Raw genomic sequence first — 21,433 nt, forward strand, 5'->3', positions numbered from 1 at the left:
GAAAACGTGCTGGCCGGCCAGCCCCAGAAAAAAAAGTCTTCGCAGGAACGTGGTGACATACTAATTCTTCCCTTGCTGTTTAGGGTGCAAGGGAGAGTAGCAAGTAATAAATTACTAACAATGCAATGAGGTGAAGGAGAATTAGAAGGCACCATACAGAGACCTAGAAGACAAGTGCACTGCACACCTCCAGCTCTTCTCCGCAGAGGATCGTCAAGCACTCTGTAAGCGACTTGGAACAGAGAAAGATGTTTTTGTTCTGTGTTTGTACAGCATCTAGCACAGGAGAGTCTCAGTCTACAATTTGGGCTCCTAGTTTGCAAACACAATAGAATCGCACGTCACCCAAAGCACCATTGCTACCGTGCGGTAGGTCACATCACCATAAAGCTGCAAACAGCGCAACTCAGAAATCGTTAGGACCTGTCCAGAGGGTGAAACACTAGCAGCAGATTCTTAGAGTCCTAGCTTCCACTTCCCTAATGCCTACAGCAGACAGAAAATAGGAAGATAAATCTCAGGGTCTTGATCCTGTAGCGAAAAGAACCCCAAGACATACAGCACCTTCTGATTTCCACCGTCCTCCACCTTCCGCGGCTGGGTTCAAGGTCACTGGCTGCAGGAGAAGGCACAAAGCAAAACCAAAGTGGTTTATTTTGAATCATTTATTTACAACAGAGCAATAAAGGGAATATATAAAATAACATTTAAATAGGCAAAACACGAACAGCATCATTAGCAAAGCATAATGGAGCTCAGATTACCAATTACAATAAAGTAATCTCTCAAGGAACTTTATATACGTATTGCAAAAGGGGATAGGGAAAAGTGGGGGGTGGGAAGAGGGCTTCAAACATGGAAAAATACCAGAGATTTGGTATTTACAGATCGATTGCCAGGGAGGTAGCATGTCAGCTGCTAGGGAAGTCAAAAGGTGGGGAGCGGGATGGGACTGAATAATGGGGAAGTGCGTAAACTATTCTCTGCAGATAACACAATAAAACAAAAAGCCTGGCACAAAAATCTTTGCACAGATGTTCACTATTAAAAAACATGCAAGTTCCCTCAATAGCAAGCTTCAATTTTGTCTCCCCTTAAATTTTCTCTTTTTAATCCTAGCAAAGGGAAAAACAACTAGTGAATGGAAATACAAAAACCAAGACTCATTTGCAGATATCCGTGATTGCATGATGTTGCAGCCGCCAAAGCAATGGCTCTGTAGGCCTTTAATTCCCCATCTTGCAACTGAAAGGTGGACATTCAACTCATGCGCAAATGGTGGAAAGGTTGTGGATAGCACAGCAGAGGCCAGAGGTGAAACATGGAGAAGTCATGTCCCACTGCAGACACCCCACTGCCTTTGTAAGCACTCCAGGGAACTGCATTTCAAAAGATTTTGCGGAAGGAGTCAGACTACTGCTTTGAAAGGATCAGGTTTAAAACCAAAGATCCAAGAGAGAGTCACATGTGGAGAGGAAAGCAAGCAAATCTAAAGCCTGATGGAGTGTTATCCCCACTTGTAAAATGGGCTGGCAGATACTTCACATGAAACATCAGCCTTTCAGCTAGACTGAGCGCTTGCAAAGTAAGGAGGGAGCTGCTGTAACAAGCCTCGATAATAAAATGCTGCCAGATCCATAACTAATAGCCCCGTTAAAAAGGACCCTCTGTCAGAGTTCCTTCTGCCCAGACGGTTAGATTTTGTTTTAAAAGCACAAGTCGCTACTTTTGGATGAATAAACGCCCAGGCCGCTCATTTTACTGGAGGACGTTTCCAGTTGGACTTCCCATCCTGCTGCGCCGCTGGAAACCCGAACGCAAGCGCACCGTGTGCTGCAGCGCGCGGCCACGGGAAAGTGCGGCTGACTCGAAACAGGAAGTGAAACTGACTGGTCTTATTTCACTCTCAAAGCTGAACAAATGAGTCAGAGCATTAACGCTGACAGCCAAGTTAGATTTTCAAACTGCTCATTAAGCTGCTATTAATGACAGGGGAAGGATGTGTTGGCAAAACAAAAACATTCCCCACAAAGTGATACCACACCAGACTTCGGCTCCCAGCTGCAAGTCACCGCCTACCTATTAGCCACCACTGGTCCAGCAAGGACGATCCTATGGGCGTTTATCAACGCGTGTACCGATTCGAATAGATGATTTACTATAGGGAAGCTCCTGCGGCAGCATCTGGCCTGCTAGGCTGAGGGGCAGCTTTGTTGTTTTAGTGCTAGGTACGAAGTCAGAGCTGTTTGAGCCAATTCCATCCTGCTGCTCAACACAAGGTAGAGCATCCCCAAGCATCTCTTCTCTTACAACTGAAGATGTTAACTGGGAAGGGAACCCACTGGTGCCATTATTCACCCATGGTGCCTCCATCCAATAAGGATTATGATATTCGTGCCGACAAAAGCAGTTAGTTTGTCTCATACATTATAACACTCCCTATTACTTATGACCTTTTAGACAAGTAGCCTCTGGATCTTGTAGCAGGCCACCGCGCTGACCCCTATAAGAGCAAACAATTATGAAGAACATTATACTATTAAAAAACATGCAAGTTCCCTCAATAGCAAGCTTCAATTTTGTTTCCCCTTAAATTTTCTCTTTTTAATCCTAGCAAAGGGAAAAACAACTAGTGAATGGACATATAAAAACCAAGACTCTCATTTGCAGATATCCATGACTTCCAAATCGGGGGGTACAGGACTGCCATGAAAGATCCGAGGGAAACACTGAGCATTTATTAAGTCGTTGCAACCAATAGCATTAATATCCTGGATATCTGGCTTGCATTAGAAATGTTTCAGAGGAATCAGAGGTGAGAATGAGAAGATCTATTAGGTCATTGATACCCATCCTCCAGCTGCTCTAGGTCTCCAGCGTGTCATCAACATGCCGCATAAAGCTCGAGGCAAACTTCGAACACTACAAGATGGGAATTCACTAGAACGGGGATAAATACTTCACTCCCCAGCATGGTGGTGCTTACATTTTATCAGGCTGTGGCTAAGGTTCAGAGCAGTTTTGAGCAGGGTGGGTACATCTTCTGCTACGGGAAGGTGGTACTTCCACAGGGTTAGGGCACAGGGTGAGAGAGAGGACCCTTAAAAAAATTAGGAAGCACGGAGGGATTGTATAAACTGAAAAGGATGCAGGTCTCTAGCAAAACCCTCAGCCTAGCCACATGTCCTCAACAGGAGGAAAGAATCAACTGGCCTTGTTTGCTGTGCGTCACATTTGTTCTGCAGCAAGATATGTGGGACAGAGACCACAGGCAGGCAATGAGGACAGCGCTTTGCACAGCCTGAGCTATTGCCTATTACTACTGCATTATCCCAGTTGATTCAATGGCAGCTGGGTGTTAATATGCCTCAGAGGATCTGAACTGGTGTTCTCAGCTCCCCAAGATTATAGGGCCTGACCTAAAGCCCCTGGAAATCAATGGAAAGATTCCTATTGAATTTCATGGGGGTGATATGAAAAGGTGACCTTTGAGCATAGATTTCAGGGGCAGACGTTCAGAGCGAGATGTATTAATGACAGATGCTAGAAGACAATCTAGGAGAGACTGCGGTGGCAGGAAATCTCTATGTTACTCACTCTGTACTGCTGGAAGGTTAGCCTGAGGACGAGGCAGGGTGAAGGTGAAAGCGCTGATCAGCAAGAAAGCAGATCACCAGGCCTGATCATGGATTTCTATGGAAGCAGCAGGGGATGACAGTGGGAGAGGAGACTTCGGTGTCTGCAATGACAGAACACACTTAGACCTTTTACCTTGGCGGGACCTCGAAAGCCTCATTGCCCCGCATGGGACCAGTGTCAGCCCCTTCTCCAGACAGCCACCGCGCTCGCCACGTCTACATGAAAGTTAGTGAAAGCAGGATGTCTTGACTGTCACCGGTACCAGCAGGGGGGCTCTCCCTCCAGGAAAGAGCTACTAATCAATAAGAACAATTGTGTTAACTGTGAGAAAGGCTCCCCACTTTGCCACAGCATCAAGAGAGTCTGAAAGGTCAGTTGTACTCAATAAAAGCTTCCCCTGCCCATCAAGTTCTCTCTTTGGAACAGCTTGTCCTGCCAAGCACTCCAGGCAATTAAAAAAACAAAACAAAACAAAACCAGGCAGTCAAGGACTCGGTTCCTTTAAGCTTATTTAATGATATTTGAAACACTTAAAATTTTCTAGTTCCCAGATCCTGAAAACAGAAGTATTTTTTTAAGTGACCAATATTTAATTCCAGAAACATACAACCTTATCCGCTAAGTCATAAAAGAGCTATTTTACAAACATACATCTGGATAATTAGAACAATAAAGTCTTTTTAGACATTCAAACATGATCAGTAAAAATACAGGATTATTAATAAAGTTTTTTTTTTTTGTATTTTTCTTTTTAAAGAATACTTCCAGATTTCTTTTTCTTCTCTTTAAAGTAAATCTCTGTTAAGAGTACATGATTGTATGGTGTACAAAGAAAATAAAAATATTCTAGTAGGAAGAGCATTCCAAAAAGACATAATCAAAATAAAAACAGCAGTGTGTTGGCTGCAGTATCCCTTTCGCAGTACATCTGCTTCTCAGTTGGCAGCTAGGGGGGAAAAACGGGGATTTCTCTGGGGAGTTCTCAATACCAAATGCCATCAAGCATCTACTCAGGGGTTATCTGTGCAGGTAACAGACACCTCTTCTAGCCAAAAGGGGGAACAGCTTCGATAAGAGTCCGAGTAGCCCTGTTGTATGGAAACACTGGGGAGAGGCAGTGTGGCGTGAACGCTGACCGGGTGTCTAGACTTTCTATTCAAGCCCCTTGGCTTTTCAGCCCTCACTCCCACCCCCACTTGAGGAGTCACAAGACAATTTACCCTCCTTGCAAAGCAAGCGGGGCAGCTTTGCTCAAGCTGTGCTGCCAATCCTTACCCTACCCCTTTATTGCAGAGAGAGAAATTCTGACTTGAAAACACACCCAGCCCCATTCCTTCTGGTCCCGTGAACTAGATCCCAGGACACCAGATGAGTGCATTTCTCAAGAGGGGACTTTGTAGTAACCTTCCCTCACTTCCCAAGAGGAGAAACCCTGGGTCCTCTTCTATAGAAGAAAAGCACATGGAAGAAGGGGGTGGAGGAAACACGCACAGAGATGCACAAAACCAGGGAGCACAGTGCCCCGTTCTACTGTCCAGTTTGAATGAGGGAATGTACAACCAGCAGCCAGGGACAGGTTAAAATGCCGCCTCATGCCAAGCTGGAAACTGGAATTTACAGAAAGAAAACCCACGGCTAGAAGGGAAATAAAAAAAAGCAGGAAACCTGCAAAGTGCATTTGAACTCCAGCCCCCTCCCCACAAAGCCATGCCTGAGGTCTGCCGTACAGTAAACATGCTAGGGAGTGAAACGGGCTCCTCCTGTGATTTCAGGGAACTCTGCTCAGGAAAATAAAGCTAGAGAATCACACTCGGTAACAGTAATGCCCTTAACATGAGACTGATCAACACAGCATGACAAGGCCAGTCGGAAAACCAAGCAGAACAGAGCACAGCAGGTCACTTCGCTTTCATGAAACTGTGTCCAAGTGGATTACCCTTCTTTCTCAGCTCCAAAAAGGTCCTTTGACTTTCTCCAGCCTAATCCCATCTAGCACCCTCCATCATCCTGAAACCTCATGTGCCGTCATCCCCAGACTACCAGAGGAACGCACCCTTTATGCACGTAGAGAGATGCGAGAGGCTGGAGGGTAAGCTACGTCACTCCCTCACCCATGCAGCTCTAGTGGTGGGAGCACAAGTGCAAATCTAGACAACACCGTAATGGAAATACCCACATCATGGCCATGCTAGCTTGTCCACAGCAATCACCTGTCATAACTGCACTGGTGTTGGGGCAGCACTATGGGAGCTTTCCCCAGGACAGGGGAGTCAGATGGGGAGTTAGTGAGTGCAGAGCGTGCCCCTCGGTCAAGAGGCCAACTCGCTGCTGCTTAGGCAGCATCAGGATTCCTATGTCCCTCGCAGGAGGGCAGGGATCAGGAGGCTCTGGTGTGAATTACAACAGCAAAGTTGGCCAGGATGCCCAGACACAGCCCATCACCACTGGCTGTAGAACCATACTTGAAAACAGCCTGACCTCTGTATATTAAATACAGCACAAGGCTGAGAAGGATCAAGCATGATTTGACAACTCTGGAAAGCCACAGTTACTGGCAGCTGGAGCCACAGCATGCAATGCAAAGGGTAACAAAACAAAACAAAACAAAAAAACCCATCTCCCATCTGTCCATCCAGGACACAGGCATCATTCTGACCACCAGGAGGGATGGGAGAAAAAACCACCACCAGATAAAGGGCATTAAGAGCCAAGTCTGGCCAGGGATCAGGTATTACTGGATCAGGATTAGGGAGAAGGGAGATTCCTCGTGGGGCTCTGGTTAACTATCTGGGCTTTTCGGAAGTTTAAAACTCATGGCACGTGGTGGCTGAAGTTGGGTGTGGAGCTGTTGCCTATATAACACTGGAAGGCCTGTATTGCTACTACCTTTATACAGTGGCCCTTAGCACGGCCCCAGCAAGAGGGAACTCCTGCTTGAACAGGAGGTAACATTTTGGCAGCACGTAGCTCCTGCTGGAGGAGAATGATGCTCAATGCACTTGGCTTCTCTACAAGAAAGATCTTCCCTGCTTTATTATGGTTCCAACTTTCAAAGTCCAAAAACCTTTCTAGGCAACTGATACCTACTTTGACAAGCTCTTCCCTCTCCTCCCTTTCCCACTATTTTAAAGGGAAATATCAAGACTGGTTTTTGTTTTGCATGAGTGGAAGAAGCAGCTTTGAATCTCTGCCATTTGCTACATGGGAAATCTGCTTGCGCGTTAATGAAGCGAGGAGTATGACCTTTATGCTGATCAAAGAGATTCTCAGCACTTCATGGTCCATGCAGTAATGCAAACATCCTTGTAATAGCTTGAACTTGCTAATAGGATTTACAGGTTTGGCACATTGTTCAGTTTAAAACTTTCATATCTGGTGCAGAAGGAACGTGTCCTATATACTTGAAGCTACCAATCTGGCTCAAGGGAGTTTGAGGCTAGAGACAGCCTGGAATCACCTGTTGCATGCCCATCCTGCTAGCAAGTTTCTAAGCAGGTGCTATCAATAACCAGTCTGGAGTATCCAGTGTTAGCTCTGCTGTCAGGCAGAAATTTCCCATCTTGTTCCTAGTCTAGGGTAAACTCCAACAGCAAACTATTCAAACTGGCCTAAGGAAGTGCTAGAGAGCTGGCTCCGGCTCCAGCTGTTCTGCCTTGTCTGCTGTGCATCTCTCTGGTTTGGGGAGAGCACTTTGGCACAATCAGTGCAAAAAACAAAAACAAACCCTCAGCAAGATATACCTTCAGGTACTAAAATGTACTGGCCCCATAATCAGCAGTACCTGTGGCTAACTCCATTGGCAGCCAGGGTTCATTCAGTAGTGATTCAACGACAGACACCCACCTGCCCAACACCTCAGAAACATTCCTGGGTTTCCATTTATTTCTGTCCGATAAGGAGAAGTTACACAAGTGCTGCAGCTCCAGGCATTGTTTATCGCTATTAAAGGAGATTGTGATCAAGGCCAACATGAAGTCAAGGAAAAAAACAAAACCAAAAAAACCCAGCTTTCTCCTCTCCCAGTGAGGCCCCACAAGTCAATGAATGAGAGCACCAAGGTGGGGAGTGGAGAGGGGGAATAGTGTTTGCCAAATTTCAAGTGCCTGGCTATTTAGTGCATGGAGAATCCTCATTACGCACAGTGACAGGAGCTATCTAGAACAGGCACTCACCCAGCACGGAGACAGCTCCCATGCTCTTCAATACAGTTCATTTCAGCCACAAATCATTCTAACCCCTTCCGAAATAGCTCTCTGCATGGCAGTTTTGTTGCCAGGAGGGGCTGTGGAGTGCAGCCCAGTGAAATCAAGACACACGTGTGCACACGCATTCTCCTTCCAACTGCACTTGCTTCCAGGAACAGCAAGACCCCGGGGGGAGGAGGGGGGTACTCTATGCAGAGGCCTAGACTTGTCACTACCCAATTCAAACAAAACGCAAATAGAAAAAAAAATTTTAAAAAATGTTAAAATGTGCTTTTGATACACGGAATGAAGTCAAATAAATACAATGATTTTTTTTTTTTAATGTCTAAATACATTTTATATCCTACACCCAAAGCTCTGTACATTTGGTTTGGTTTTTTTTTTTTGTCTGTTTGTTCAGAATCAAAAACAATTTTTTAGTAGCAAGGAGAGGAAGAGGAGAGAATGGAAGAGACTCCCTGCCAGCCAGGCTAGTGCAGTTGCCCCTGAAGGAAAGCACCCCATTCCCTGCTTTGCTGGAGTATGGTTAACACTTGGATGGTCCACAGAAAGAAGCCCTGTAGCCTCAGAGTCCACACGGAAGCCAGCAGGCGCCGATACTCTTCATCCAACCTTCAGCCACTTCTAAAAACGTGACTAACTTTTGTCTGAAGAAGAAAGAAAAGGTGGGAAGCCATGAGGGAGGGAGCATCATAACCAACTCAAATTGTATGGTAAACCCAGAGTGCTGCTCTCGGGGACAATAACATGCCACAGCTGATGCTGAGCTATGGGCACCACAAAGACCTGTTCAGGCCATGTTCAAAGGGACCCGTGATGCCCGCTTACAGGGCCAGAGGTGCACACAACATTTTACCCACCAAAGTAGCAGAGGTCTGCCCAGCTTCTCTCAAACTGCCTTCTTCAGTTAATCTAGTCCCCTTTGAAAAGGCAAGCGATGCCTCCCTAAAGGGAATCAAAGCAGGCTGAAGTGCCTCAAACGTCAAGCCATGCTTTCAGGGAAAGGAAAACACACTCAGCAAGTCCAAGCCTTGGCTGCCTTGATTTTCCTCATCTGGAATCAGCAGGTTGAACTCCTTTCGAAGGCTTTTGTTTGAAAAATTAACAACTGAACCCCTCAACTTCTTTTGTACCAGGGTATTTTAGCATACATCACCCTTTACAAATAGGAGCGCTGGGAACCAAGGGATGGCATGTTGTCCACATACCTGAGTGCTCATCTGTGGGGGCTGATCCAGCCAGCCTTTGGCGAAGGAGAGTGGCATAATTTTCCTCGATCTCCTGGAAGACAAAACACATGTGGCTCTTTCTCCATGTTCCAGCTGGACCGCCAATGCTGGGGGTACTCCAGCTAGGGACTGCTTTAATACAGGTGACTTCGTGCAAATCACCCCAAATACCAATGGCCAACACTGCACCTTAACCTAACTTAAACCCACTTCCAAGGCAAGCATCCTTTTCCCCATACCAATCTGAATGTCCACATTTTTTGAACAAAGCAGCTCTGTTTAACCGCCACATATATTTAGGCAAACCTACAGGCTTCTCCAGGACCTGGGATTTAAAACCAGAGGAATAATGCCAATTTTAGCTTCCAACCCTTCCAGGTATGTAACACCCCCCCCTCCCCCCCAACTCTGCACACCTCCCCACACCCAAGATCTTTTCATCTTTCCCTCAAATTTCATAAAGTAAAGCTCAACGATGAAGAACCCCAACTACTTCCAACAGAAGCACACTGTACCTTTAAGTGTTCAAGGTCAGCCTCGATCTTGCGAATGTACTGCATCATCTGGATACGTGACTCTACAGAGAAGGGGGGGCTTGGTGCTCCGGAGCTGGACTCCTCCACAGTCGCCCAGCGAGAGGCCATGAACTCAGCAAACAGGGAGCTCCCCCTGTCTGACTGGGCCTCCCGGGGGGAAACGTGTTGCTGCTGCACAGTGTCCAGAGAGGTGTCGCCTGCAGTGCACTGTAGGATTAGCGAAGACACCTCGTCGTCCGTGGAGCTTTCCTGCACCGTTCCATATCCATCAAGGATCAAATAATTTCCTGTTAAGAGAAGAGCTTTGGACTAACCGCACCAGCTCAATATAGTCACCAAAAGCCAAATGAACTAGAGACAATTTAAGAAGACATTAAAAAAAGAAAAAAAGAAGTGGTAAAGGCCTCATCTCTCAAGATATTTTAAAACAGACTAGCTGATGCCTTGCGAGTGTGACAGAGGGCAGTGGCTCACTGAACTGGACTGGTTCAGACCCAGATTCACAAGCCACTGGTGGCACAAGGGCCACAAATTCAAGAACAACAGAATAAGAAGTGCCCAACTGCTCCAAAAATTCTCATTTCAGATTCTTATTACAAGACCCTCAAAAAAGTGTGTGCACACAGTACACAGGGGTCTGCATGATTAGCAGTCGCCAGTGGCATTTCTTGACAACAACAAGGTTGCAGCAAGCTAGCACGAGCAAGCCAGGAGTTGGATTAACCAGATCTGGGCCAGTCTATCCTCAATGTCCCTGCTTAGTTAAACGGAAAGAGTAAACAGTGTAAGAGGTAAAATAATAATAATTAAAAAAAAGTCAGATGTTTAAAGATGTTGGCACAGTTCTAATCATTTAAAGAATCTTAGTCACACAGGGAAGAAAAAGACAGTGATTGCCAATACACAACTGGATCATGTCATCCAGCCAATCCAAAAGCGAGTCCAATTTTTAAATAAAAAATAAATATTGATGAATAAGTCCTCCAGAGCACGAGAGTCAAATAGAACGTACCTATTAGCAGCTAATTTTGTTGCCAGACACACAAAATAGCCACATCTGTGTCAATTGAGTGCAGTGCCGCTGCTCCAGACATGCGGCAGTGGCAGGACCATCCGCCTAGAACCTGCTGAGCTCTGGGAAAGCACTCAAAACTGCCATCGCAGACTGAGGAACCAAGTAATAAGTTGTGCTGATGAACAAGCCCATACATCCCTTTTGGAAGGCTTGAAAACATTTGTTTTAAGATGCTACTTGGGGAATCATTAAATATAATATGATATATAAACAAAAAAGCTTTTAAGAGCTTCAGACCTGGCTGCAGGGGAGTCCCTGGAGAGACTTACAAAGCCAAGCCAAGCTGCAGCAAGTTCTTTTTCTGTAGCTCAGACGTGAATTTAAACAAGGGCTACAACATGGCAGGCCCCACCAGCCTGGCAGTCCACCTGCAGGTACCACAAAGGTCCACGACACCATTTAAGATTACAATACTGGATAAAGGTATGTTAGCATAAATCACAGTAGTGCCCCAAGATGTCATTCTTCTGCTCTCCAAAGAAAATACCCCAAGTTTTGCCTTCATGTTATGCAGGAACAGAAAATACAGATTTGGTGCTCTTCTGCTACTGATAACATCTCCATGTGACTCCAGAGTCATCTCTACATGCACACAGTGATGCTCTTCATCAGAACTTCTGGTATAGGGAGAAATCATTTAAGGAAGAGAGAGCAACGCTGCAGGCCTGGGTGCAAGTCTGTAAGTGAGGCCCCTGTGTTGGCTCAAGGGGTTGTAGAAAAGTTGGTTTCAAGTGGCATGAACAGGCGATTTCCAGACTTGGAAAATGAACTTTACAGCATCTCTTTACGGTCCCTAAACAAGGGAACTAGGAGGATGCAGTTATGGGAAGACCTTGGTACACTGATGCTGCTGCAGCAGACTGATGCAATGCTCTCTTTTATGAACGCCCTGAATTCACTGACAACTAAAAGCGCAAGAGGACGGGTCATTCGCTCCTACGTTCTATCCCTAGCTTTGCACCGAGGCCCACGGCAAGCTGTTAGCCTTGCAGCTTCTCACTCTCTCCCTCTCAAAAACAGAGAATTAATGAGTTAACATTTGTACAGCCCTTTCTGAAGTACAAAGGATTAGCTATTATTATACGCTCCAAGCTGAAAGGACTTCTCAAGACCAAAAGAGCTATTTTTAAGTGTTTCATATTGCATTAGCAAGACAGTTTCCTCATGAGAATATAACTGTGGTCCTCTTCAATAATATATCACTTATTCATCACCGAGCACAAAGTATCCAAGCTCTAGCCTTTGAGCTGGACAGATCTACATTCAGTGTAGCGTGGTAAGGAGACCTGCTCACCTGAGATCCGTAACTGCACCTCCACATCCTCCTTCCTTTCCGTCACTTCTCCTTCGGACGGGTTGTCGTCGCTGTGGGCCTCGCGGGCATCAAAGAAGTGCTCTCCATTGTCATCAGAACCCACTCCTTCCAGCTCCGTGAGCGGGGTCTCCATGTTCAGGCTTACAAGGTCCGTTACTACATTATTACCTGACCTGGCATCTCTAGATACCAGCTGCATGGCATCCTGTGAAGCTGGGAATTCAGCTGAAGTCCGGATACCGTAACAAGCTGCGGGTTCACTAGTTCCAGGTCTGACAGGCATCCGGTCCACGCCAGGCTGGTGCATCTTGTTATTATCAGAGTGCTGCAGTCCACCCTGGTTTCCACTTTCTGCCCAAGCACCTTGGGAAACTGTCCTAAACCTGGGAAAATGCTGCCAGTCTTCAAGTGTCCTCTTCTCCGACAAGCCAAGCTGCTGCACCAACAACTGTTTCAACAAGCCCACTGAAAGGAAACACAGAGTGTTCACTAGTGCACAGAAGCCACCTCAACTGTGTTTGAAATGAGATGGGTCCTTTGATGCCTCTTTTGGAAAGCGCAGACACATGATCAAATCCTCTCACTGTTAACTCTTGGGGGAGAGGAGGGTGGAATACAATACTCGTTGTCACAGCATTGTCTCTTAAATCACGTTACAAATAGGGTAAGTGCAGCACACAATTCCCAATTTACAGATGAGGAAAGACACAGATCAGTGACTTAAATCATCCAGTGAGACAATGACAGCACAGGGAAAAACTCCAACTCTCCAACTGTTTCCACAGTTTTATCTACTAAATAAGACTGCTATTAATAGGAGTTCCCATTTAAGGAGCAAGTATCATGAGAACGTAAGAGGGCAGATCAAAGCAAAGCTCCTAATGCAAATACAAGGTAAATTCTTAAATAGTGAGATATTTCACTCTCACTCCAGTTATTCAAACCAGACCATGACAGAAAAAGGATACTTATTAGGCCTCTTTTCACAACACTCCTGGCACCTCTGAGAAATGCTGTCAGTTCATGTAGCAAAGCAGTCGCTAATCTGAACGCAAGGCTGTTACAGAAACGTGAAATGACCCAAAGCTGCGATTAAAATGCGGCTCGCTAAATCTTAGGAGCCAAGAGGCACAGTTGACTGCTAATATCATCCACACACCTCCCACGATGAGTTTTCAACACCCTCCGAGAACAAATACTAGTAATATTCCCACACTAGCCAGAGCTAGAACAGTACTCACCCATCCTGTAAAAACTTGATGTGAGCTGAATCAAAAAATCTGAAGTAAATTATTTGAGAGATTTCACATTCCTTGCGGAGAGGCCCAAGGCAGGGAACTAGGGAGAGGGTGTGGATGCCTGAAGTCTTGAGCCTTAGAGCGCCAATGGGGTATTGATATATCAACCCCAAACAACACAACTCCCAAGGACCACAACCAGGGTCTGGAATAGCCCGCCATCGGAGGGGGTTCAAGCACCTACATTGAACACCTTCAAGAGAAATTTGGATGCTTATCTTGCTGGGATCCTTTGACCCCAGCTGACTTCCTGCCTCTGGGGCAGGGGGCTGGACTCGATGATCTCCCGAGGTCCCTTCCAGCCCTAATGTCTATGAAATCTATAAACCACTTCAGAGATGACGGGCACATATGCCTGTGCCCCTCACATTCGTAAATTAACAGAGTCATCGCAGGAATTGCCATGTGGGACCAAGGGTCAGGAGGCAGAGGACAGTACCTCTCTTTCAAAAGAGCAAATCACTGAATAACCATCTTGAAGAGAGCTGATGTTCACAGCTCTCTCAGAGGTTGGTTTACAGCCTCAGGCATGATGATGAATTCAGTCCCAACCCTCTTCACCCCAAATATGTAATTTGAATATATGTATGCTGGTACTCTAAATAGCCCATCCTTTTTCATGTGACCAAGCACTCCTTAATACTGTGGCAAGGAGTTCCGCACATTAGGTACTTGTTGTTTAAAATGTAACTTGAGCAGTAAGACTTTGCACTTCCTCATAGAGCCTCACAGTGTTGTTCTATTTCCAAAGTGCTTTATGGACAAGAACTAATGACTCCTTATAAATTGGTATTATCCTGCTCTACAGTCAGGGGAGCCGTGCCAGAGCAATTACAGGAATAGCCCAAAACCACAGAAAGAGCCAGCATCTGAGGTACAGTTTTGCTGCAGAAGTCCCTGAACACCAGCCCACTCTGTTTCATCTCTCCAATTTCTGCAACCCAGACAGAGGCAACCGCTGCTACAGGAATTGGCTAAAGATACTCTTTAGCATCAAACTGTTCCCCAAATTCCCAGAGCCAAAAATCAATCTGCTCCAGGCCACAACCACCCAAAGTAGCAGAGCTACTCACAGCTCCTTAATGCATCCAGTGCCCACCGCTCTTCTGAGACTCGGAAAGGCACGTCTGCGGTCGCTTGTTCGCAGCACGCGGAGGAGTCTTTGAGCACAAGCTCGTCTTCCTGCTGCTCTTTGCCAAACTGCCTCTCTGTCACGAGGAGATCTTCTACTTCAGACTTCTCTGACATGACAGCTGAAGGAGACTGGGTCTTCAGTATGAGGGAAGGCTCAAGGCCCAACTCTTTATCTAGCAAACAGAAAACACAAAAGTAATTGTATGTAAGCTGAAGTACTGAAAATTAACACACAGGGGCTCTTGCACATGGTCAGCTTTGGAGAAAGTCCCAACACGGTCCATTTTTAGCAAGCTGAGCCATTTGAGGTTCTCCTTTCCCAGCTGCAGACAAGCTAACCGTATCTCTCTAAAGCCCGATTTTCACTCCACCATAGGACTCGTGGTGCGGGGTTTCCAGGAAGAATTTCCACTGCTGTAGCAAGATCCCACTAATGCACGAGGCATGGCCTAGCACTCCTGCACTCAATCTAGCAGTTATTTATATCATTACCTGGACTCTGCATGCTGCTGGATGGAATATCAGGCTGCTCGTCTTTCAACTTCTGCTCCTCTTCCTCACGCTCTTCTCTGAGAGAAGGAGACACGAGTTCTTTCAGGAAGATGCATTTACACCCACTACCAACATTATGGCCTCAATTATCCTGCTCTAGATGAGGCAAAAAAAATAAAAAATACTGGAACAGCAAAGCCAAAAATGAACTCTACTTACTCGCCAGGCCCTGGCTGTGGTAATGGTATCACCCTTCTGGTGGAAGCCTCGGTTTTCACTGTCCCTGCCATCTGAGCTATCAGGTCCTGCCATCTGCGAGAGGCCAAAAATAACAGGCAGCGAGTTAAACTGCACAGGTTAATTAAGCTGACCTCACCAGACAGACGCTCCAGCACTGGAAGACTAATGCAAGGGCCTTTGCAGGAACCGTACGGAAGCAGCAGTTGGAAACACAATTCAGCACGGCAAGATCTGCACCCATCTGCCCCAAAGCAAAATATTCTGTGCAATGGACCGATGGCGCTAACTTATCCCACAGTGAACGGGAGGCAACACAGATATTGCGAGTGGATACAGAAGCGGGCGCAGAGATTTTATTCTGTTCCCTAAAAGTTCATCCAGAAACAAAATAAACCAGAAAGTTTGGTGAAAAAGGGGGAGATTTTTGCTTTCCAAATATATGTTCCCCTGTTGCAAGATTCCTACTGGAGTGAAACCAGAGAATATAACCCAGGATTGCATTCCTACTGCTGCTTGGCTTTGTCTCTAAGCATTTTTAATGAAAATGCACAGAGCACCTGCAAACACACACACACACACACTCCCAAACTACAGCTCTAATTTCTACACTTCAGAACTTAATATCCCATTTGAGATGCCAGCAAAATGAATAAAAGCTTCGTCACACTGAAAAGAGCCTTTGTTACAATAGAAGTCATCCTAATTACACCTCGATTGAAGGAAGGGACCACAAACGTCTTTGTCTGCAGTGAACTTTTAAAATTTCTAATTAATGTTTTAACTTAAAGAGAATTTGCAGTGCTTGTTAAGAAATGCCAGACTGACATTCCTGGAAGCTGAAGTCTCCTCTCCATCGGCACAGAGCAAGGACAACAGCAGCAAACGCTGGGACCATCTCCCAGTACATCCCAGTACCTTCCGTCCCCTCATTTAGAAACCCAATTCTGGATGGATTTCCTTAGGGGATGTGAGGGGTGGGGGTAGGGAGGGCAGAGGCAACTTTAGCCCTGTGACTTAGCCCGCCATCTAAAATTCTCTCCAGGGACTCCCCAGGAATACAGTGATTAGTTAGAGCCAAAAATCATTTGTAATATACTTGTTGTACCATCCGTCCATGCATGGACTTAATCAAAACCCACCAGTAACTCTCACACAATGCAGGACACTTAAGTCACTGGATGACAGTTTCTGCTCACTGAAGATCTGGGGCCAGTTTCAAATCCTTAATGTACAGACTGGGTTTTTTTTACCTCATTTCCAACTTCAGAGCCATCCACTCTCCCAGAACAAAATATTCATGAGCTGGCGTTTAAAGATAATACTAGAATTATAGAATAGTTATTAATGAAGCCAGGGTCACCTGTTTCACTCATGACAGCAGGTTATCTACCAAACTCTTTTTGTACCAAAGCCAGTAGTTCTCACCTGTCCTATGGACCACACATTAGGCTGGACAGCCACAGCCCCACACATGGGGCTGGACTCGATGCTCTTCCGAGGTCCCTTCCAGCCCTAATGTCTATGAAATCTATGAACTGTTCAGTCCATAAGGATGATGTACAAAACACTATACACTAGATACCTTGTAATCACACACAATGTTTGTGCTCGGAAATGTCAGGTCTGTAGGCAAGACAGGAGACACCGCAATGAAAACCCTGCGGAAGAGCCCACGCTGGCAAAGAGCTTTCATCACTGTGCTTAATAATGAAGGAAAACTCCAGATGGAGAGGAGATATGGGAAAAGAGTTTTAGACATTAATTGCTACGTGTATGTGGGCACACGTGGCTGAGCTGATGGTGAGCACTCGGACAATTCACAGCTCCCTGGACAGCAGAACCATTCCTCGGGCAGCGAGAGGTACGATCTCTCTTTTAAAGGTGACAAAAACAACACGGCACAGCATAGGCGGCCAAGCCCCTCACTTACGCGTTTTTTTCCGAAACGGTCTGTGCCACTAATTCGTAAATATGGGCGCCGTTTTCTGACATGGAGATGACAAAGAAAGCTTTGTTATCTGGAGAGACAGAGAAAGAATCGTTTAATCCAACACTTTGTCCTGCATGGTTTTATCTAGAAAGCACTGAAATCAGAAAGATACCTACGTACGCTTTTATTACCCAAAAGGGAACTGAGAGAAGAGTTTGTGAACTAACCCTCCAGGCAAGCTACATAAACATGAAAGGGTGGCTTCAACTCAGGCTTTCAAGCCTGACAGAAAATAATTATTGCTTCTCACGTCACGTTAAATGTGGTTTTATTTCCCCTCTCGCTTCTCTGGTCACTTTGCACTTCTACAGCAACTTTCACCTGGGGAAAGCACTTTAGCTTATGGACTCTATCCAAACTCCTTCCCACGCCACGTAAGGGAAAATGCTGCTCTGTTTTATGGATGGGTAACACACGCACAGAGGTTAAATAACTTGCCTAAGGTCACACAGAAAGTTGGCAATACAATCAACAAATTGAACCCTGGTGTCCTGAACCTTACCCCCCGCCCCCCGACCCCTGCCCCACCATCTAAACAAACTGCTTCCTTAAATGGCCTCAAGCTTGTAGTAACCTCACTCTTAAACACTGCTAATAGTTCAGACTGACCTGTGGCCACCTGGCGAACTAGCACAGTGTTCAGCTTGATCACAGGGCTGAATATGTGCTTGCTGTCAGCAGTAGATGCCAAGATCTTACTGTGACACCGCAGTACCAGTTTGTCATCTTGCTTTTGCAACAGCACCAGAATATCCTCCAAGAGCAAGGTGTAGAGATCTGTGCAGGGCGAGAACAGGCCCAGATCAGGCTAAAGATCCACTCCCTCATCACACCCACCCACCCCAGTTCAAAGATAAAAGGCCTTTTTTCTATTAAACACGCAAAGGCAGTAATCAACTCAAGGCCATTCTAAGCATATCTTCCTCATCAAAACTACAGCAGAGGGATGCAGACAGAACTGGATCAGCTCACGACTGACTGCTGCGTCCCTGCATGGTCTTAATGAAGCTCCAAGCACATTTCAGGTTGAAGAAAGTAACTTAATCAGCTCTGAGAAATATGCAGCCATCAACACAGGTAGCAGAACAATCCGTAATTGGGAATCAAACATGACTCATCTCTTTTCCACTGCTGGTTGCAAAACCCACCTCTAAGCCAGCTGCCAGAATAGGACTCACCTATAGTCTTATCCCGATTCACCTTCCAAGTCAGAGGTCCTTCGTGAATCATCTTCCGCTTGGTCAAATCCAAATTCTGTCAATAGGGGAATGAATGAATAAATGAACGAATAAATAAAAAACAAACCCCCCAGCATTTCTAGAGAGTTCATAGCACAAAGGGAAAGAACCAAGATTTTGGGGAAAGGGTATAGATACTCCAGGCTAACGACCAGTGCCTGATTCAGAGCCTGGTAAATAGAGAGATCTGGAATCAAACGAGTTACAGAGGATGAACCCAGAGCCTGTGAATCACTCATCACTTGAACCTGGAAGCTTCACCATACCCCATAAAAAATCCGTTCTTCTCTGCTGTATAAGAACAGGACCCTCCAGGCATAGACCAGATATAGGGGATGACAGGCCTATATTAAGGAAGCTTAATGTATAGGCTGAACATGGCGAACTGGGCTCTATGGTTTGCATGGCAGGAGTGGGAAAGAAGACCAAACGCCTGTGAAAGCACCCCTGTAGTCCGTATGTGAAGGACAACAGAAGACGCTGTGATCGCTGCCAAATGCCAGGTCAGTTAAACACGGTGGCGGGGAAGTGGTTTAGTCTCAACGACAGGTTTTTAATAGAAGGAACCGTTTTAAGGGCAATTTTAAGGGCTTTGTGCGCGATAGAGGGGTTGAATCCTACAATCCATTCCTCTGAAAGTTAGATGCAAGACACAAGTCACAATTCAAGCCTTTCTGACTTGCATTCATTTTTAAGCTGTGGTATTCCAATGGCATTCTCCTTGGATGAAGGGTTTACAACCTGTGGCCTTGCATGAGCTTAAAGTATCAGGTGAAGAATTTGCTTTTAAAACTACATTCTTGAGCCAGCTGAGGGGTCACTGTATTGCTACTGGTATTCTGTCAATTTATACAAAAGTTTGCAGTTTATAGTATAGCTGGTTAGTGCTTCAACAGCCAAGTTGAAAGTTATGAATGCCTGAAGATGACACTGATGTATGAATTGTTTTGATGATCTGCAGGACTTTATAATGTCAATGGATTCTTCATCCATTTCGGTGCTTGTGACATTTAGCAGATCTGTAGACAAGCTAGTGAATGTAGTAATTTCCACAAGCCATTCCTCTCAAGCCTCAGAGTTTATAAGCGGTGCCAGCAAGATAGCAGATTTTATATCTACCATGAGTCTTTCATTTCATGGGATAAAGAGTTTGCCAAGTCTTTTCTGACAGGCTGGTACACTACACAGAACAGCTTTATGGTGAACTCCATGAGCCTTGAAATGAAGAACTCTGACTATTATAAACTTATTTAGTGCCCCTGTGGAAGTTAAGTAACTGTGCACGAGACTATGTTCAGCTATGAAAGGATGTATGTAAGAATTTGTATTTTGCAATTGTTTTGTATGCTTATACATCAAAAAGCTCTGTTCCAAGGATATTTGTGAGCGATGTTACAGGCGCCACAAATCACAGATGTTTACCACCAGCTCTAGCAGTTCAGCTGGTCATACCACTGGATCCTCAAGGTGAATCAACCTCAGGATGTTCCTGCTTGACACCAGACAACACCAAGGTAAAAAAGACTGTTCCAACTTTTATCTGAGCCTAATTTGCACAAAATGAACTATTCCAACCAAGAGATCTTACACCTTCAGTTCTCCTATGAAATATGGATTTTCATTGCCACCTAGGAGAAATTTTACAATCTTTGCATTCTCCTATGCCTGACAGAAGGGTGAGTGTGCCCGAAAGCTTGCAAATAAAGATTTTTTTTTGCAACTATCTAGTTGATCTAATAAAAGATATCATCTCTACCATGAGTTCTGATCCCTTCTGCCTCTTGACCAATACGACTACAACCTGCATCCCACTTAATCTTGGTTTTTTGTTACACAAATTGAAAGCTGCAAAAGCAAACAACTGCAAAAATACCCGGGGAATCATCACCATAACTAAATCATTGCTTCTGCTCTGTCACTTACTCGAAACTCATCCAGCATAGGGTCTTCTGCCTGCTTCAGATAAGACAGGTCGAGACGACGCTGATAATCTTCTAAATGCTGGAAGAGACATGATGAAGCCATTCACATCGGTTCGGGTTAAACTCAAAAGAGTCGAAATGTTCAGGAGACCATTCAACAGGCTCACAGGGGCCTGGGACCCCAGCTCCACTAGCAGCACAAAGATCCACCAGAAGACAAGTCTCACTCCCTCAGCCACAGACCTAGCCATTTTGGAGGTCTCCAGCATCCTGGCTCCGTTTTTTGATGCCCCCATTTGCCCACTCCTGTTACTAGTGTCCTTTCCTTCTTACCTGCTTGTTCTCCGACTCTTTGACAGCTTGGTTCACATAGTTAAGGATTTGACGGCAGTGATCCGCTGCTTTCTTCACTTTCTCCTTCTCCTCAGGCAGTTCTACAAGACAAGACAATAAAGGAAAGATGGGAAAGGATGAAAAGACCACATCTAATGGGTCACGCCGACTTGTAAATTCGAGGAGACCGTGTCCACAAAACAGTCAGTGCACATGCAGCATTTCAGAGATTAACAACAGAAATAGGTTCATGGCTGGGAGCGATATGGGTCTGGAAGCTCCCCAGGCCATAGTTCTATAATACTGATGTGTTTAACAGAGGCAGAGTTTTGAAGCCCTAATAAAACTGACAGTTAAGTTGCTGGATAACCTTTCTGGAAAGGTTATCCACTAAATTAATTCCAGGTCAAAGAGAACTTTGAAGCATGTGGAAAAGTTGCTAGAACTCCACTGCAGCTCTCAGGGTAACTGCAGGAGAGAGGTTTGGGTGAGGGGGAAGAGAAAGAAACTAGAATCGTTTTTAATCTCTGGCTAAAATGTAAAGAGGCAGAGGACTTAGCTCAGAGGACAGCATACACCATCAGATAAAGCTACTAGGGTTTTGAAACTAATATGGAAGAGGGATACATTGTTAACTGAAAGTATAATGTGATTAAAAATACTGGAATGTGCAATTTCAGAACAACAGTAACTGACTTTTATAAAGAGAGGCATTTAAAAAAAAAAATAATAAAAAGGGGGTCAGAATGGGATTTTATGCAAACATGCAAGTGGTAATATTCCCTAG

At 45.3% G+C, this 21,433-nt stretch overlaps 1 protein-coding gene across 2 annotated transcripts in view; it reads right to left on the reverse strand.

Moving 5' to 3' along the window:
- Positions 1 to 715: 715 nt before the first annotated feature.
- ARHGEF12 (Rho guanine nucleotide exchange factor 12) overlaps positions 716 to 21,433 on the reverse strand; it is a 95,258-nt gene continuing 74,540 nt past the window's right edge. For both annotated transcript variants that reach the window (XM_090026697.1, XM_090026696.1), the window contains 12 exons: positions 20,647 to 20,747; positions 20,315 to 20,392; positions 18,332 to 18,407; positions 17,763 to 17,930; positions 17,094 to 17,181; positions 15,143 to 15,235; positions 14,924 to 15,000; positions 14,371 to 14,604; positions 11,979 to 12,464; positions 9,589 to 9,896; positions 9,053 to 9,125; positions 716 to 8,491 (listed from right to left, as the gene is read on the reverse strand). In XM_090026697.1, coding sequence (XP_089882823.1) covers positions 8,481 to 8,491; positions 9,053 to 9,125; positions 9,589 to 9,896; positions 11,979 to 12,464; positions 14,371 to 14,604; positions 14,924 to 15,000; positions 15,143 to 15,235; positions 17,094 to 17,181; positions 17,763 to 17,930; positions 18,332 to 18,407; positions 20,315 to 20,392; positions 20,647 to 20,747 — 1,793 coding nt within the window. In that variant the 3' untranslated portion in view covers positions 716 to 8,480. The remainder of the gene's footprint in view (positions 8,492 to 9,052; positions 9,126 to 9,588; positions 9,897 to 11,978; positions 12,465 to 14,370; positions 14,605 to 14,923; positions 15,001 to 15,142; positions 15,236 to 17,093; positions 17,182 to 17,762; positions 17,931 to 18,331; positions 18,408 to 20,314; positions 20,393 to 20,646; positions 20,748 to 21,433) is intronic.

Source organism: Crocodylus siamensis, chromosome 14, assembly GCF_052110815.1.
Source record: "Crocodylus siamensis isolate JL-2025a chromosome 14, ASM5211081v1, whole genome shotgun sequence".
Lineage (NCBI taxonomy): Eukaryota > Metazoa > Chordata > Crocodylia > Crocodylidae > Crocodylus > Crocodylus siamensis.